General features: G+C 53.8%; 2 protein-coding genes across 5 annotated transcripts in view; one reads left to right on the forward strand and one right to left on the reverse strand.

Moving 5' to 3' along the window:
- Positions 1–12,150, forward strand: part of KIAA1614 (KIAA1614 ortholog) — a 51,725-nt gene extending 39,575 nt beyond the window's left edge. For all 4 annotated transcript variants that reach the window (XM_053209674.1, XM_053209673.1, XM_027074420.2 and 1 more), the window contains exon 10: positions 2,703–12,150. In XM_053209674.1, coding sequence (XP_053065649.1) covers positions 2,703–2,896 — 194 coding nt within the window. In that variant the 3' untranslated portion in view covers positions 2,897–12,150. The remainder of the gene's footprint in view (positions 1–2,702) is intronic.
- The window catches only part of STX6 (syntaxin 6), a 51,377-nt gene continuing 43,465 nt past the window's right edge, over positions 10,840–18,751 (reverse strand). Inside the window, exon 8 of the mRNA XM_015062877.3 lies at positions 10,840–16,859. Within this exon, the coding sequence (XP_014918363.1) occupies positions 16,783–16,859 (77 nt within the window). The 3' untranslated portion in view covers positions 10,840–16,782. The remainder of the gene's footprint in view (positions 16,860–18,751) is intronic.

An 18,751-nucleotide genomic window follows, 5' to 3' on the forward strand; every position in this document is an offset into this window, starting at 1 on the left:
GGTACAATGACCTCACAGGGAGATGGCATTTGTGAACCTATACTGATCATCATACAGCAATCAGCGGACTGTTAGCTACTCCACCTTTTCCCTCAGCTTCCTCCCTCCTCAGGTGAGAGGCGGTCGGCCTCCCAGAGGGGTGGTACAGAGGCATAGAGTTAGACAACACGGCATGGTTCGTACTCCAGAGCCTCTGCTGGCTGTGTGACCTTGAGCAGGTTACTTAACCCCTCTGAATCTCAGTTCTCGAATCTGTAAAATGAAAATAATAAAACCTACCTGGAAGAGTCATAAGGAGCATCCAGTGATGTGCATAGGAAAATGCCCGGCTCTTTTCTCCCCTTCCCTCTTCAGAAAGAGAACTTGTATTTGGGGAGCAGAACTCCAACAGGGACCACCGTGATCTGTACCGCCTGTCCGTGTGAGGTCACATACAACCAGACGTGGTGCTATGCGCCTCATGCTCCCCAAAAGTCCCGTTAGGCCCCTTTGCAGACCGTGGGAGCCCCTCCCCCACCTGTCATGGAGTTGATGTCTGATGGGCAGGGGTCTGTAATGGCCAAGGGCTCCTTGGGCTCCGCCCTGGCCTGCCCCCCAGGGCACCCCTCCCCTGGGTTGGTACGACCTCTCCCCTGCCCTGCTCCTGCTGCAGTTGGCCATCAGATATAACACAGAGATCCGCAGGCACCCGGAGCATGACTGGTCCTAGGGCCTCCTTGCCACAGACTGGCCTCCAACAGCCACGGCTCCACTTCTGCTGGGCCTCAGGTGGGCCGTGAGCTGGGGCTGGTCTGCATTCCCCGCTAAAACGTCAGGATGCTGGGGTTCACTTGCTGGCTGTCACATCTGATTGTATACAAGCATTTGAGAACAGCAGGCTTTGTCTTCTGCTTCTGAGTACCATAGAGACCATACATGCTTAACAAAGGCCATTTCCAGCAGGCAATAAATACCTACAACAGCGGTCTCTCCGTCACATTTTTGTCATGACTTTCCATTGTGAAGCCTACCTCAGAGACTCCTCGAGAACGCTGGCACGATGTCAGTGTCTGGTCCAGCTCTGGCTGCTACATGCTTCTGGGGTTTCTCATCACTCTGCACCCGCCTGTCTGCTGTAGGGCAGCCATTTCTGTAGGCAGCACACTGCCTCCCCCACACTACCAGCACACTGACGAGGCAGGCAAGCGGGTAGAGCCCCCAGACGGAAGAGGTGGAAGATGGGGCCGGGAGAAAAGCTTCACACAGCGGATGGCAGGCAGGCGGGTGGGCAGGGAGGCAACCCTGCGGCAAAGGCACCGGTCGGCCAAGAAGCACCTAGAGGGAGTTCCACGACCCAGCCCCGGGAGAGGGAATGTGTCAGAAGATTGGTTTTGCTAAACTCAGAGTGATCAGCCTTCAGGTGCTTTAAAGGAGATGGTGGTGCTTCCAGACTCCCATTTCAGTGGGCAGCTTTGGACAGCTTGCTTTCTGTTGGGGCCAGAAGCTGGGCTGAGCAAAGCTCCTATGGGGCTGTGGGGAGCAGAGGGAGGACCTCCCCTGGCCCGAGTGTGTTAAATGCCTACAGGCCAGAGTCGGAAGAACCGGGTGAGGTGCCCCTATGCGGCCCTTTCTAAGGACGCTGATTCCAGGAAGAGGAGTAGAGAGCAGCGTGCAGGCCAGGCCAGCCCGGGCTGGGCAGCGATGAGGGTGTCTCCGGTGGGGCTGAGCTGCCCACTGAGTTCCACAGGTGATGTCTGCTGCACACAGTCCGCACCCCAGGCTTGTGCTCTCAGATACCTGCGTGCACTCAGCCTGTGAAGCGGGGTGGTGGCCAGCTTTCCCTGAAAGACCCTTTAATCTCTAAATCCAAGGGGAGTTTGGAAGGTTTTCAGCAGAAGTTGAGGTGAGAAGGGTCCCTCAGCAGGACTCCCTGCACTGTGTAGCCAGGAGAGGCAAGGGGAACTCAGCCTCGCCAGCCCCAAGCCTCCACAGGGCCTGCTCCACTGACGTGGGTTTGCCAAGTCAGACCCAGGGAAAGGGGAAGAAGCAGGCTCTCTCCAGCTCGCTCTGCACCTAAGAGACCCAGGGGATGTGGTCATACTGGCCAGCAGGGCCTTCTTAGGGGCAGTGTGGGGGACAGGATGTGTGTGAATAAAGGTCAAGTGAGCCACCACATCCGAGGAAGATTGAGGCTAGTGCTAGTCCTGGACAATAATAGGAAGCAAACCAGATTTGCATTTGACCTCAGCCACGTTCATTACTCCAGTGAGCCTTCCCACCACTCCAGCTACTTGAAGACAGCAACTTGATCGTATTTATGAATCCTACCTAGCACAGTACCAGGCATATAGTAGGTCTTTTTCTTAATTTTCGAACATCAGTTTCCTCCTTATTCTACAATCAAAGCTCATCCCAGAAAAAGATAAGGTTAGCTCATTCACACTGGGGTACACACAAATAATAACAGCTTAAAGGGCATTTTAAAAGAGGAGACAGAAAAATGAAATTATACCATGAGGGCAGGCACACTGTATCTATGTAGAAAGCCTTGTGGTTATGAGGTAGAATGATGAGGGTGTGTGTGTATGTGTGTGCATGGAGAAGTGCCCTGTGTGAGCACCTGCTTCCCCACCCCACGCTCACCAGCACCCACCTGGTCAGCGTTCCACAGAGCTGCGTGTCCTTGGATTTCACCTGTTAAATTGTTCTGTTTTCCTTTGCAGGGTTCTACGTGCAGGAGATAGCTGATTCGAGCATGGCCAAGCTGTACTCAGGGCTGCTGGGGGTAGGGGATGAGATCCTCGAGGTAAATGGGGCCAAAGTTGCAGGGCTGGGCTTGGCTCATATCAAGGAGCTCCTGGCCCACGCAGACAGCTTGTCAATCCGTGTGCTGAGGCAGAGGCCCGTCCCTCGGTGACCCAGCGGTGCTCCCGCCCCGCACAGTCACTCCCGCAGAAGCCCTGAACTGGCCTAGGAGGAATGGAAATGCACTACACAAAGCTGCTTTGTGGACCAAAGACAGATGACCGTGGCATGTAACCCCCGTGGCAGGGCGTCCGTGATTGACCACCATACGTGAGGGCAGGAGCCTGCTTGTGTGTTTTAAGGATGTTAATTTACGTGGAACTGGGGAAAAAAGACCTGGATCTCCTTCAATGCAAGAAGCGGGGTCAGCCTCTTTCCTTACCTTTGTTGGCAAGAGGAGAGAGAGGCGGCAGGTACTGGGGTTGGCCCCTGACCACCTCTTCACCCCCAAGTCCTGTCCCACTCTCTGTCAAGGGCTCCCCCAGCCTTCCACACTCCAGAACCAAAGAAAGTTCTTGGCCATATTGGCCTTGAGCCTGCCTTTAAAGTCTCATTCCTTCCACATCCCATTGAACACCTTTGTTCTTTTTCTGGAAATGGGCAAAGTGTCCTGGAGTGACAGCCTTACAGCCCTTGGCCATATATTCCAAGCCAAACATTGGAACATGTGGTCTGGTGTGAGAACATCTGGGAGATGTTATCTGGTAGCCAGAATATTAAGAGTTTCTGGGAAATTTTTGTGATATATAAAGTTGAAGGGAAAAAAAAACCAGACGAATTTCCAGGAAGAGCAGCCATGGCCAGTAGGACTGGCCAGCCCTGCCCCCACCAGCCTGCCCTCTGCCTCTGCCCAAGGCAACACTGGAGCTGGCGGTGAGGGCCTGTCTTCCTTCTCCTGTAGAGTGTGGGCATGGCTGTGGCTGGTGCCAGGCTGTCCCCAGCCACAAGCTCTCTGCCCAGACTCCCTGGTGGCAGCTGTGGGTGGGTCAGCAGGAAGTGCAATGACAGGGTACAGGCAGGGGGATGGGCTGTCTCACCAGGTTGCTTCCCTGCTCTAGGCCCAAAGGGTTGGGACTCTCTGGGAATGGATGGCCGTGTGTCAGTCTTAAATTATTAAAAAGCAAAGCTGAAGCTTCTCTCACTCCAAGTCGCTAAATTCTGGGCTGGATGTTCACTTGACCTTGAGTGGCCAAGAGCAGGGGCCTGAATTGGGGACAGAGGGAGGGAGGACACAGGGACAGAAGTGAACTGTATTGAGCATGCCAGAGGGAAGGCTAGGGTAGTCCCCCAGGGTAGGGGTGACAGCCAGGGTGGATGCAGAAGCCTCCAGGGACAGTCCTCTGGCTGAGAGAGGAGCCTGGGGCAAGGTGCGTTTATGAACAGGGGAAAGAATGGAGCTAGGGGACTCCGGTGGGTGATGCTGGGGTGAGGGGTGCAGTGAGCAGTTCAGTACTGTTTTAGAACTTGATAAAACACACAGCCTTAGTTAAAATGAGTGTTCATAGCAGCTTTCACTGGGCAAGGTCACTGAAGGGTACATGTGGCCTGAGGGAAAGGTGATGGGGGGGAGGGGACTGGCAATCCTGTGGAATGTATAGTGAATGTTCTCCTGGGTCCAGGCCTTACCTGCAGGAGCCAGTTAAAACTCCCTCTTTACTGCCCCCTGGAGGCTAGGGGGGTGAAGGGTGCTCCCAGAGCCCCAGAGCGCTGCAGGATGGGGAGACTGAGCCACCTGGGATGGGGAATGAGGAGGGGTGGCTCCAGCAGGTGAGCAGAGGGGCCAGTGGAACAAGTGTTTGGGCCTTAAGGGTGTGAAGAGGGTGCTGGAACATCTCAGAGACCAACCTGGGGCCCCCAAAGCTTGGAAATGGCCCCATGGCAGGACAGGAAGTAGTCATGGGGAAAACCCTGGCAGCTCCTGTACCCCCAATTCCTGGCCTTGAGCTCATGAAACTTGGGAAATTTCATATTGAAAAAAACTTATGGGAGCAAAGGCACCTCTGTTTTCTCTGTATGGTGAGGACAACGTGCCTTCCCAGCTCCAGCTGGGAAGGAAGGGAAAGTAGAGGGCTCTGGCCAGGACAGGACTGGGAAAGGTCTCTAAGCAATAATGGGCATCTGCTTTTGTTACCTCCCAGGGCCAGGGCCAGGCTCTTGACACATCTTATGTAGTCCTTAAAAACAGACCTGCCATTTATGCCCTGTGTATCATCTGTCTTTACACAGATGGAGAGCTGAGTTGAGCAACAGTGATAGGACATTCAGACCTGGCCTCTCTGACTCAAGGCCACTCTTCCAGCTGTGACATCTCCCACCTCCCCCCCCCCCCCTCCCGAAAAAGGCTTGACAGAGGGGAGTAGACACTCTGGACTGTGTGAACTAGACCTGCACTTCTTCCTGAGTAACGTGAGGCCAGGGGCCCTGACTCGTGTAGGTGGGTGGGGACTTTGGTTCCTCCAGACACCTGCCTGACGTCCCCATCTGCTCTGTCTGGGGAGCTGCTAACCAGGTCAGCCCTGTGTCACCCACAGGACTGTCAGAAAGCGCCTGCTTAGAACCTAGTGGAGTAACTAGGAGCTAGGCCCTTTGACAGGCAAGGATCCCCTGGAGATGAGAAAGACGGGCTCAAGCTGCCATAGTCTCAGGGAGACACAAACATGCCCACATGGCCTGGTGTGTGCGGCAGGAGAGCCTGGCACCTGGCCTCTGGGGTAGACAGCCTGAGTGATCAGCTGGGGGAGGGAGCTTACCAACAAGGGACACCCACGCAGGGTTTTGTAACATGAGTAGGAACTTACAGGAAGGATGAAGAAAAGGACGTTCAGGCACAGAAGATAACAGCGTGCGCAAAGGTGGCTTTTTCCTGTACCTAACCTATGACCTTCCCCCATCCCCCCACCCCCCAGGGCAGTTTATTGGTATTCTGTGTCCAGAGCTCTCTCCACAGAAGCCATCAGATTTGGGGACTACACAGAACAGAAAGTGGCTCCAACTTGGGCCTCAGACATGTCAATATCCTTAGGGTGACAGGTGGGGGTGGGGCGCAAGGTCAGAAGTCGCTAGCGGAAGCCGGGGGGGGGGGGGGGGGATCTGGGAGGGAAGGGCTGTCCCTGGCCAACCTCCCTCCCACCGTCGCCTGCTAGAACCTTTTTTTTTCAGGTCGCCTCTTCTCGGTGGCGGAGGGGCCGGCGGGGGGCGAGAGCTCATCTCCAAGGCGGAGTGCGGTCGGCACCAGGTTCCCTGGGAGGGGGACCGAAATTTGTCGCGTGTCAGCGACCTGGAGGCGACTGTTCGCAGGCAACCGCCCCGCGCCCTCCCCGCCAGGCTACTCTGCTCCGACGCGCGTGTCGCCTGCAAGTCGGGACGGCCGGGCGGGGCGATCCCGCGGGTCCGGGCAGGTCGCACAGGCGGCTGGCTCCCCGCGGGTGCGCCCTCCCTGCCACTCGGCCGCCCGGGAGGTGCCCTCCGCGCCGGCCTCGCGGCCTTTGTTGCGCGCCGCCCGCCCTCCCGCTGTCGTGTCCGCGCTGTCCTTCCTGGCGTCCGCGGGGGCCGGCGCGGGAGACGGGGCTCTGGCCGCACTGCCCCGCCCCGGGGCCGCCCGGCCTGGCGCGGGCTCGGTTGGAGGCGCAGGACGGCTGGAGCCGGCAGTTTTCCAGAGGCTGGGGGCGGGGTGGGGACGGGTTGCACGCTCCCAGCCCCCAACAGACACACGACGCAGGAGCCCTCGCTGGGCGCCGGAGGCCGGGAAGAGGCTGGCCCTCACTTTGCCCCGGAGGGACGCACGGCTGGGGACCGCGGGAGCGGACAACCGGGAGGACTGGCCTGAGCAGGAGGGAGGGATGGGACGGGAAGCGAGGCGACTCAGGACTGGCACGCGTGGCGGGGGGCGCAGAATGGGGACCGGTACGCGCAGTGTTCCGAGTCTCACTCAGGATGGAGGAACCACAGGCGCAGCTCGGATTTGGGAAATGAAGGTTAATTCAAAGGCGTGCACCGTGCCGTCTCCCAGCCTGCTCTGCTCCTCCGATCTCCCAGAGCTCTGTTGGGGACGTTAAGGATTCAGTACTGAATCCTTGAGGCAATTCTGCGAGGAACGGACTACTTATCTCTGCTTGCAAACTGGCAGCCGAAGACTCAGGTTTAAATTATTTATCTAAGGTCACATTGCAAATATTACTAGCGGAGAATGGATTTGAACCCGTCCCTCTGTGACGGCCAGCCTGTGCACGTCCTCCCTCCTGGAACCCTGTGGGGCTCACCTCATCCGGAGGCCCTCGAACACCCGGGTTGGGCCGACCCCTGCCCCCAGCACCCCCGTCCCCCATCTTCACCAGGGCGGCGTGAGGGGTTCGACTCGTTTTTCTGCAGGGAAATTGCCTGGGCGCTCCCATCTCCCCGCGGGGGGCGGGAGGAAGTGGGGACAAGATCATTTTCCAGAACAGAGTTTCCGAAAAGCAGGCGTAACCCACTCGTGGGTCATGTCTTGTGGGTCGACACCAATATTTTAAAAAGTAGCGTTTCGCACAAGGCACTTGTAGGTTTTGTTTGAGAACCAATTTTTTCAGAGGGGTGTGTGTGTGTGTGTCCTGAGCTGTAACTTAAAGGATCGTTCTGACCCCTGCTCTGGAGCGCGCTGAGAACACGCCCTCGGCACGGCCTGGGGGAGTGGTGGTTGGAGGGGAGGCTGCCTCCGTCCTCTGTTACCTGGAGCTCCACATCCGACCTCCGCGACCTCTTCCAGCGGTGCGCTGCCTGCAGAACGCTGCTGAACCTTCCTGGACTGGTGGCTCGTCCGTATGTGCGTGGCCCCTAGGGGAAGAGGCATCCTTGATCCTACAGCCTTGTCGCCGAGAAGCCCGTGTCCCAGGGGCAGGGTACAGTGAGGTGACTGGACTTCCTGGTCCTCCAAACCGGCCTCCGTGCAGTGGGATTCCCGCGTGGGTACTTAGGGGCAGGAGCTGTTGGATCCCTGATCTGGCTCGCCCCAGATTCCCGCATTCTCTCACCCATTTCCTGCTGCTAATTCGTATGCCCTTGCTGGAACACCCTTTCCCTTGTCCACCCGCGGACTTCTTGGCAGCCTTCAAAAATACTAGAGATGCCTGTCCAGCTGTCCAGGGAAGCATTCCAGGAACACCTGCATGCTGACTTTGTTCCTCTTCCCTGTGCTCCCATATAATCGGGTGCCAGGGCTCTTTATTGTGGCTCTCTTTTCAAATAGAGTTTCTTGCTTATCCTCCATCAAACTTACCTGGCAACACCTGGGCTTCCCTGGTCCATCTGTTCAACCCATTTCCTACCCCAAATCCCCAGGTTGGTTCTGGAGCCATTCACAAGGCTGTCACCGGATCCCCTCTCTCCCCTCCCCCTCTCTCCCTCCCTCCCCACCATCCTCTCTGAAGTTTCCCTCCTTCCTACAGAGCCAGAGCACCTGCTTAGAAATGGCAGCAGCTTTCCTTGGCAAGAAGCTCTTCCCAGCTCTCTCAGGCTGTGGGCTTGGCCAGGTCGGAGCGCCGGGCCCTGAGGAAGGGGCTGCTGTCATTGGCTCTGAATCTCTGCCCATGGAGCCAGGCTTTAACAGCTGCCCTGCCAGGCCTGGAGGGCATCCGGGGCTCTTCTGTGGATGCCTGGGTGCCCGCTGGGCCTGCCTTTGTCTTGTCCTTCTGCAATCTGGGCTCAGGCCCCAATTCGCAGTGTGGGGCTGTCCTCAGGGGTCTGGCCAGGTGCCAGGTACTGGGGAGAGGCCTGCCCCGCCCTTGGGATGCCCACATCCCCAGGGTGGAGACAGCTACAGCTGTGAAGAGAGACAGACCAGTGTGCCAAGGGGTACAATGGAAGCCCCAGGCAGGAGGCCCCACTCCACCTGGTGAGAAGAAAGACTTCCCAGACGAGCCAGCCGTGGGCTCAGCAGCCTCCATCCGAGCTCTGGTGTTCTCTCAGGAGCACAGAACGCTGGCAGTGGCGGGAGCTCACAGCAGCATTCAGATGCCACAGCTCTGATCCTCACCCTGGGCTCCACAGACGTCTCCAGGCTTTTCCGAGTTCGTATCAGGAGTCTGGCTCACTTACTTTTTGCCCGTTTCCAGCCAAATAAAAGCTCCAAAACATTTTATCAGCAAGGCCAGCCTGCCTGAGGTCCTTGGCTTAGCAGATCTCTTAACTGTACAGTAGGCATATGGGATTTGAGACGCGGTCAAGTCCAGGGTACCTGGTGTCCGTGCTTTATCTTCACTCCTTAGAGCAGTGCTTTAACCCACCACCAACTCCTACTACAGCTCTTTTCTCTTTGAAGGGACGCTGGCCTCATACTGGTCCAGTCAGACCTGGGTCCTCCTCCTGACCCTACCTCTTCCTCATTTACCCTTGGGCAAACGTCTTCGATGCTCATGCCCGTTTGTGGGTGTAAACTGGGCCTCAACGGGGTTTCCCTCGTGGGGTTGTAAGAATGAAATGAAGACCAAAATTTCACTCCCCATCGTGTCCCCGATGCCCATGATCAAAGACCTGCCAGCACGTCAGATTCTTATCAAATGTTGGCCAGAAGTTTTAGCTGCTAATTAGGTATAAAATTTGAGAAATCTGTTCCTATGAGTTGATGACCTCTTCGCAAAGGCTGGCCAATCTTAATGTGAACTTTTGTGAACGCAGCTAGAATGCATCCAACGGTGTGGTGAGGAAGGGGATACCACTGCAGAGGTCAGAAAGGTTGGCGATTTGGCCATCCAAGCTGGGCTCTGGAACACCTCACCTACCGAGAGATGTATTGGTGGGGATGTTCGTGCCCAGGCTTTGCCTGCATCTGCACCAAATGGAGCCGCCGCTAATGTTCCAGTTGTCAGTGTCGTCTTGGTAGAAGGGTCCCTGTTTCCAGACCAGTGACGCCCCCAAGGTGCCAAGGATCGAGGTTTATGTCCTCTTGGACGGTGCAGCATTGTGGCAGTATGGACAGGCCTTCCCTTCCTGGGAGTTTCATTTTTGCCCCAGGTCTCCTCTTGTATTTTCAACGTGAGTTTTATGTAAGACTTGTAGCCAGTGGGGACCTTGTGAGAGACAGCAAATCACTCTTTTGCTGCGCAGCAGAGCCACGAGTGGAGTCAACGTGCTGGTGGCTCCAGAACCCTCAGCCTTGTACACGGCTGGCTTTTTCTCGACGCCACACAGTCCGCAGCTCCCCAGGCCTGGGAGAGGGGCAGATTTGCTTTTATCAGGGGGTACACACAGCCCTTCCTTCTCAAATATTAACTGTAACCCTCAAAATAAGCATTCATTCCTCTAGCAAGGCTGGTTAGTATGTTGACGTGTGTTAACCCTCCTTAGCTATTACATTTGGGGGAAGTCAAGCTGGGGACTCATGAAGCACGGATGTCCCAATTTCTGTGGTAGCACTGAGAGCCACCAAGTGGCTCTGCCTCGTCTCAGCTGTGTGACCTTGAGAAATCACTTGTGTCCCCGTTCCCTCATCTGCACATTTGAGATAATACTAGATGAGGTAACTTCATAGTTTCAAAACACCATTTTAAGTATCATCTGCATTAATACAGATGAAGCACCTAGAATGGTGCTGGGCACATAGAAGGTGTTCAGATAATGAGGGAAGATGATGAGGACAGATGGGATGATGAAGGTCCCTGTCCTTAAGGAGCTTATATAGCCTCGTCATCTTGTCCAACACAGAATCGAAGGAAGGCTCTTTCACCTGCCAACTGGGATGGCCAGTGTTCTTGCTGGCCAGCACTTGGGTGAGGGGGAAATAAAAGACTCAGTTCCTTTTGTGTTGTTTCTCTGCTCCCCACACTCCTTGTCCCAACTGAAACTGTGCCGTATGGTATTCTGAATCCATAATGTGGTTATTTTGGGGTTTAATAATTCACGTAACTTGCCCAGCCCAAGAGAGCACAATTTATAATTCAGATCTTCCAACAGCCACACACTTTCCCCACCCCAGGCATACGCATATGTCTGTGTTTACTGGTGGGGGCAGAAGGAAGGAGCTGTATGTAAGTATGAAAAGAAATAAGAGAAAAACAAAACTTAAAAAACAACAACTGACAAAGGTCATGGTCTCTCCATTTCTCTTTTAATACTGAACAGTATTCTTTGTACAGCTGTAACATGATTTCAAGAGCAGAAATAAGAAACATTACTGATAGACTTCAGGGTGTAAAAATACCACTTTGAAAGACGGCTAGTTGAGATTTTTCTTACGCAAGTATTTTTAAAAAGTTTTCAAGTTTATAGTGTCATCAGTTTGTTTAATGTCAGGATTACGATCAAAGCTATGGAAGAGGTTTTATTATGCAGGGATGGTTTACTGTAGCCTAAATTCCATGATGCAGGAGCAGTGATTCTGAAACTACAGTGGGCAGCAGAATCCCCTGGAAGGCTTGTGAAACACAGCCCACTGGCCTCACCCCCAGAGTCTGTGATTCAGCAGATCCAGGTGGGCCTGAGAACCTGCATTTCTAGCAAGCTCAGGGGCCATGCCGCCGCTGCTGGTCCCACACCACACTTGGGAGATCCAGCCTGTCGAAAGAGCAAGAATGTATCTACCTGTGGAGGGGGGTGTAAACTGGCACCAGGGCTACTGGGCTCTTCTCGTGGGGAGGAAGGGGGGGGTGCACACCATCTGGAAATCACCCAGGCATTTTAAATTCGAATCCTTGATCTCACGTCTTTAGTTTGTGCCTTCTGGTTATTTAAAAATAAAACACCGTAGGTTATGTATCCTTGGAAGAAAAATACGACAGTTTAGTCCTGCTGAGTGTTGCCACGTATTACACATTTGATTTTTTCATCACACTAATTTCTGATTACAAATGAGCCAGTGAGAGCCGATCTCCACTTAACACAAAACAAATCCACAATCATTTACAGCTTGCGGTCTTTGGCCCTTTCCTGGTTTCCAGGCCACCCTCACCCAGGGCATTCTCCTGGGTCAAGTTAGGACACACCCACATCAAGCTTACAGGTAAGTTCTAGTAACTTCTTAGTGGGAACACCTGGCTGGCCTCTCCCCACCCTGCAGACTCTCTCTTTTCCTGAGGACTAGGACGTCTGCCTCTCCCAGAGCAGACTTAACCCCAGGGCTGTGATTCCTGTTCAGTAGCATGGTCCCGGCTAAAGCCCGCTCTCTGCAGAGTCCAGCAAGAACAACCCTGGACGTGGGGTCACCCCCGGGCTGACACACAGCCTGGCTCATGTGGAGTGCTGGGGTACCGCCAGGATGACAGAACAAGGCCCGAGAGCTTTGGTCAACAAACAATGAAGCCGGGTGGTCTTATGTCTAACACCCCCTGGAGGATCAAGTGGCTTCTGGGTTCAAGAATTCATAGCCTTAAAAAAAAAAAAAAAAAAAAAAAAAAAGAAGGTAAAATACACTTTCTCACTGGCTGCACTTGGCAAACCAGGTCCCTACCAAGCAGTCGGGCAGGTGACTGGGACAATGACTGCTGAAGTGCAGTTACCGTCCACACGGCCTTGGGGAGGGGCATTTCTGGACAAAGGTCACATTGGAAGGAAAACAGCACCAACACATTAGTCTACGTCAGAGGGAAACCAAGCTCTTTCTCCTTCCTCCCCACCTCCCCACCCCTGCATTGGTAAAGAGACTCTAACGTAATAAGGAGCTGTCACATGCAGGTAGATGGCAGCAACACGGCCAAGGGGCCGCTGGAACTTTCGGAGCCTCAGTGTTTGTCCAAAAGCAGACGCCCAGAAGCTGGAGCGAGGGGTGAGCACGACAGGCCACCGCCGGCCTACCCTCTTGTGCCGCTGAGGTCACTGGCCGCACGCAGTATACGAGCTCCCTGGGGCCCAGCCCAAGACGCACCCCGGCAAATGCTGCCCTGTCTGCTGGGGGAGCTGCAGTGAGTGGTCTCGTCTCTAAAACAAAAGGGCCGCGCTGGGTGGTCCGCACGCTTCCGAGCGTAGGTCAGGGATGCTGGCCCCAGAAGCCAGCAGGTCTGGAGTTTCGGCCCCACGGAGCGACCTGTGCTAAGCTGTGCGGGCTTCTGTCTCAGAGGGTCACCGCAGGGCTGCCCTCGCCTGGACGGCTGTTTCCCTCTGCTCAGAATTCTCTTGATTTTCTGGACTCAATACCAGTCGGCAGCTTCCCAGTGAGCAGGACGGCAAGTAAACACGGGGAGCCTGGTGTCCGCATTCGCATCCGACGGACTGCTGCACAAGCACATTCACGAGAGCTAGGACAGGGCAGCGGACAGAACAGAGAGTGGGTCTCCCCTCATCAGGCCAGCCTGGTGATGGGACTGCCCCTCCCTCAGAAGCAGAGGCCCGGGGGGGGGGGGGGGGGGGCGGGGCGCTGCTGCACCCCTGCCAGCAGCCCAGGCCCATTCCGTGGGGCGTGGTCTTCGTGAACCAACTCAGGTCAGGCGTGACGCGGTGTGACAGAGGGGAGGAAGGTCTGAGAGCTCTTTGGTTTCACCTCTCTCTGCTCTTGAGAAAGAACACGTTTTTCAAAAATGTTATTCTTCAAAAACCTGGGAGGGAAAGAAATGCCAGCGAGAGGAACACAAAGAGGGAGGTAGTGCATGCCGCGTTTTGGAACTTCTGCTTTTCAGACTGTCCCAATTTTGTTCCACTTCCAAGTTCATCCTGCAGTACAAGGTGAAGCCAAGCGATCCGAGTCCACCGAGCTGAAAAGCAACTCCTATGTATAATTCAGTTCCTAGATCTTCAAATGCTATGAATTCTCTAGAAAGGTAATGGTCTCACTTTATAGCCAGGGAAATTACCAGAAGAAAGATCTTGGCTCTGCCACCTTCGCTTACAGAAGGTAAAACACTTAACAGAGACAGATTTCTGTTGGAGTTAGACTAGATTTCTCTTCACAGCCCTGAATCTCACGAGGTGAGAAGGAGTAGAAGTTGCCAAGTGGTTGGCTACCAGACCCATCAGTCTGTTTAACTCTGGCTAAAAGCAGAGAATAATGGGCAAGCTCCCAAATCTCTCCCCCTTCGGCTCTGGCGTGAAGATCGTCATGTAACACACACGCAGTGACTTCCAACTGCCACCCAGCAGCGGGCACACAGAGAGCACGGGGCGTTTTCAGTCCACACAAAGGCAAGATCAAAGACGAGGATGAAAACCTAAAGGTATTTCGGTTTTCCAGCTGGATCCCCCACTCTGGCTAACTCTCTCAACGGTTCATTCCCCCAATTAACCCCCCAAATCAGCTGATTAGAAAAACGTTCTTGCAATAAACGCAAGTTGAGCTGTTTCTCTTTATCCATCACATTCTGCCACTTCCTTAGAAATGATGAGTACGTGTCGAGGTGCAGAAGCTGGAGAAAGCCCAACCGCTTCTAGGATGTGCCCCTGAGCAGCGCGGGGGGGTTGCCGGTGTCCACTGCTCTCCCCCTCCTATCGGCCGGGGAACCACTTAGGTGCCCTCTGGAGCCCGGCAGTGTCAGGATCACCGAGGAGGCAACATTTGTCCTCAAAAGTCAACCTAAGCCCCTGGGTTACTCTCTTGGACCTCCCTGGTTTGCGGTCTGGGTGGAAGCTTTCAAATGAACACTCATCTGTAGCGATGCCCCGTAGGCCCAACAGGGTCAAGCCCAGGATCAAGCCCGCTGGGCCAGGAGTTATGCCTGGGGCAGACCCGGCTCTGACGAAGATATTAAGAGGCTGCCTGTCAAAGAGCAGTTCCTCTGAGGCGAGGAGACAGGGGCCTGCAGGGAGCACGCACGCAGTGCTTGTATTTTCAAGTAAACTTTCCTCCTCATAAATAATTCCCTCTTCGGCTTCAGGAGTCTCGTCTACAATAGCCACTGTTCAGCAAACACTTGAAATTAGGTGAGGTCATCATGCCGATTCTAGATTCATCCAAACACTTAGTAATTAAGCCTTCAGATCACAAAACCTGCCGCCCCCCCCCAGCCCCCCTCCCCTCCGACACCAGGGAAGCATCTTACTCATTCATGACCAGGCGTGTTCCCAACAAGCCCCACTGACACATGCGACAGTTGTGTGGGGCACAGTAAATCTGGTAATAGGAGGACAACAGCATGGCTTGTAAAGAGCATAATCCTACAGGCCATTAGGATGCCTACTGCCTCTTGTGATGTGGAGTGTGGATACAGTACTGAGACAAGGTCCTCATTTATGTTTAACAAAGACCTGTATATTTTAATGCAAATCTAAGGACCATCCCTGTTCTAAGTTTAGAGAAGACTATTTGAATGAGTCTCAAAACTTTGTAAAACAAATAACCTAGTACCCTATATTGGAAGCCCTTTGTAGTAATCTTTTTTTTTTGCTAATTTGAAAAAAATAACTTATTTATATATCAGAGTTGACTGTAAACGTGGATGTCAACCACCCTTTTAGTTTTATAAATCTGCTTTTAGCTTTCATCAACAGGCAGATTTACTTACCTACCATGATCCTAACCATGAGAAAATACCCTTCTTTAAAAAACTGTTACAAATATTTATTAAAAAGTGCAAGTCAAAAGTCAGCTGGGCAAGTACATCTTTGCAAATCACAAAAAAGGGCGGGGGGGGGGGGGAAGCCGAAAGCAAATAAACAAGAAAGACAAACAAGAAAAAAAATTAAAAAGAAAAAAAACCAACCAGTGTGCCGAGGAGTGGACCCCAACAGATGAGGAAACAAGAAGTCCAAGCTAGAGCTCTATCCGGATGTTGGCTGTGCTTTCCAAGTGCACAAAAAGATGGTGAGGACAGCCACGGCCTCCCCTGCCAGGCTCTGGGTCAGCTGCTGCTTCAACAGTGGTGACAGCATCAGGGAGGCTATATAAATATCCTATAGACACGTGTACGTTGGAGGCATTTAAAAAGTCATCAGAAGCCTGAAATTTAGCATCTCAGCAGTTTCAGCTACTAAAACTCAATTAAAGCATCCATTATTTAAATTTGGATTGGCTCAGTTATTTGAATGGATGATTAAAAAAACCAAAAAACTGAGTTGTCATCTTAGGGGGGGAAAAACCCTCAAGTTCACCTACCCATTCTTGCCATGACTCACAGGGTAAGAGAAGTCTGGTTCAGAACTAGCCTTTTTTGTCATTATGGTTTCTGAGTGTCGCTGTGCTAATGATGTACTAACCACTCCCAACCGTGACCTCCCCCCCCCCCCCCCCGCCCCCCGCCCCCGGTGCAGAGTGCCACAGGAGTGACCTAACCGTCGAGGAGGCTGGCCAGGGACCCTAACCCGTTCAAGTGTGCTGTAGCCATACAGTTAAAGGTGGTCCTAAAAATACAAGCTGCACCAGGACAGCAACGTGAATTTGGCAAGGCTCTGACCTCCAGCAACCTCACCCACCGTTCCCTCAGCTGTGCAAACTGGGTCCTGCCACCCTCTCCTCCCTTCAGTTCAAGCCACCCGTTGTTAGCATCCCCAAAGCCTAGTGCTTTCCATTATTCTCCATTAGCTATTTCTACCACAAAATAATGTGCCTGGAAAAGCAATTTTATCCCAGCACTTATCCCTGAAAAATGGATCGGTGCGTCTTCTGTCACAAACTGCTTCTTGGGCCTTCTGTTCCCATCAGCGACCGGCTGTCAGGGGCGGCGGGGAATGAAACGTGCCTGGGAGCCCGCACTCCGGACAGGGCTCATCGGGACAGGACCGCGGTGCGCCGTCGGAGCCGGGGGAAGGGTCTGGGCCGGAGAAAAGAGCTGTCTGAGATGGATGGAATGAGCAACAGCAAGCGCTAGTGGAGTCTGCGGAATTTTCTGGATTCCTCCGAGGCCGTCCTTGGGGCGTGAGGCCTGGGAGGCAAAGCAGTGGCGGGCCATCCTCAGAGCGGGCCAGGCGGGCCAGGAGCGCATGGTCGTCCACCCGGTGTTCCCCGTGGCCCTGCCAGCGCCGGGTCAGAGCAGCTGTCAGTGGTGGGGTCACGGGGAGGGGGGTCAGTGCAGGCCGCGTCTTCCAGAGAGAAGCAGGAGGGGACGGCAACGCCCGGCGCCGCTGCCCGCCTCCCCGGGTTCGAGTGCAGGAGGGGCTGCGCTGGCCGTGTCACAGCACAAGGAGGAGGACCAGCACGACCAGCAGGACCACGAAGAGGACGGCAATGGCACACCACTGGCGCCTGTCTGGAAGGCAGGACACGAGGATTAGCGCTCTCGGGACTCTACGTTCCCCAAGGTACAGTCACATGCAACTCCCCGCAGCAGAGAGGGGCCAGAGTGTGCCGATGACGGGGGCTCAGAGGATCTGGAACCCGCCCGTGGGCCGGGTGTCTGCGCCTGCACCGCATGTGCACCCACAGCTCTGCTGGTCCCTCGAACACGGGCCTGTAACCAGTACGTGCTCCGCGCTTCAAGTCTTTCATTAAAACCCATGGCTCTCAGCTGGCTGCTGGTGGGTACCATGCCCCTGGCAAGGTGCTGGCACTGGCATTACAGATCAAAGCCCATTTGCTTTAATCCTCTACCGAAGCCAAATCACTTCATTCAACAAGAATCCTGTTCTTTGCTCAACGGGCACTAGGGGAGGACGGAAAGAGGATAAAAGCTCCCGCTGGTCACTCCAGGAAATGAAGGGCTGAAAAAGCAAACTCCGGGGACCATAAGCACGATCACTGTTATGCCACACCCCTCCAGGAGAGATTACTGGGAAAGTAACTTACGCAGCTTACCACTGAATCCAAGTGGAAGGCCTTCTCTGAAACCTGCCCTACCAACACTTCAGAACAAGCACCGGAAACTAAGCGGCTAGAGTCCATCTAAACACCAAGAGCAAGGAGGCGCGGAGGAACAGAAGGGCCCACACAGACCCCAGCAGAGCCCCAGCTCCACCCACAATCCCCCGCGTGCCTGGCAGGAAACACGAATACCCTCGCTCACCCTGGGCCGGGCCGGGTGTGGAGCCCAGGGTGCTGCCATTGCCAGGATGCCTCCTGAACTTGTGGAGGTAGAAAGAACAAGCAGTCTTTCTACAAAGGGCCAGACTGACAGAACAGACTTTCACTGGCCTATGAAAACGTATTTCCGCTCCTAGAGAGGAGTCCTCCATTTAAACAGAGATATGAAGGTAAACTGATTCATAAAAAGTCTACTTGAAAGCCTGCAGATTCTAGGACACCATGGCTATGGAGGATCACAATATAAGAAGGTCCGCATCTAGGAAAATCGGTTGCAAAGCTTTCCTCAAAGCAATGCTAAGTCCACAAACCAGTACTTAAATTATCTAACTGCCACGGCTGGCAAAATTTTAGAACCGGCCAAGAGACTGCCACCAAGTGACAGTAAGCAAAGTAAGTACCTTCTTGGTGGTGATCACCTTGCTCTACTTCAGACACTCTAGAAACTCACTTAGAAACTGTGATCAGGGCAAAGACCCCACGTCTGTTGGTTCCTTGTCTGAACAGGACTAGTCCAATGGGCACGGGAGGCAGAATTGGCCTACTCAGATAATATTTTTAATCTGTTTAACTATCACTTCACTGCTCAAGAGAACTTGAGTTAATCTAGCATTCTTTCATCTATTTAAAAATGCCTATAAGAACTTCAAAACACTCATTAAAATGATTAGTTGGTATTCTTCCAGGACAAAACAGCAAGATAATTGCTTCCTAACCATCCCTGCCCCCCAACCTTACACATATCCCTGTCCCCCCAACCCCCCAACATTCTCAACCCTAGATTCCCAATATCGAACCAATTTTCCACTTTTTGGCTTTCCATCAGCCTCTCCCCAAGCCCCTCCCACCTCCGATCACTCTCTCTTCCAGGATTGCATTAAATAGGGGTTTTCATCAAGGACAACATCCCTCATACAAGCTAGCACAACCGGGGACGCTCCTTTAAAGCCATTTCCCTTTGAAGTGCTAAGCTGCTGCTAAGAAGCCTGAACCAGGTAACCTCACCCGCTGACTTCTCCTCAGAAGGGGGGCAAAACTAACCACAAAGGCTTCTGCGCTCTCAAGGGAAAAGCCTAACCAGCTTTGTAAGCTCAAGACCTGCTTCAAAAAGTAGATGGGAAC

This window comes from Acinonyx jubatus, chromosome E4 (genome assembly GCF_027475565.1).
Source record: "Acinonyx jubatus isolate Ajub_Pintada_27869175 chromosome E4, VMU_Ajub_asm_v1.0, whole genome shotgun sequence".
NCBI classification, from domain to species: domain Eukaryota; kingdom Metazoa; phylum Chordata; class Mammalia; order Carnivora; family Felidae; genus Acinonyx; species Acinonyx jubatus.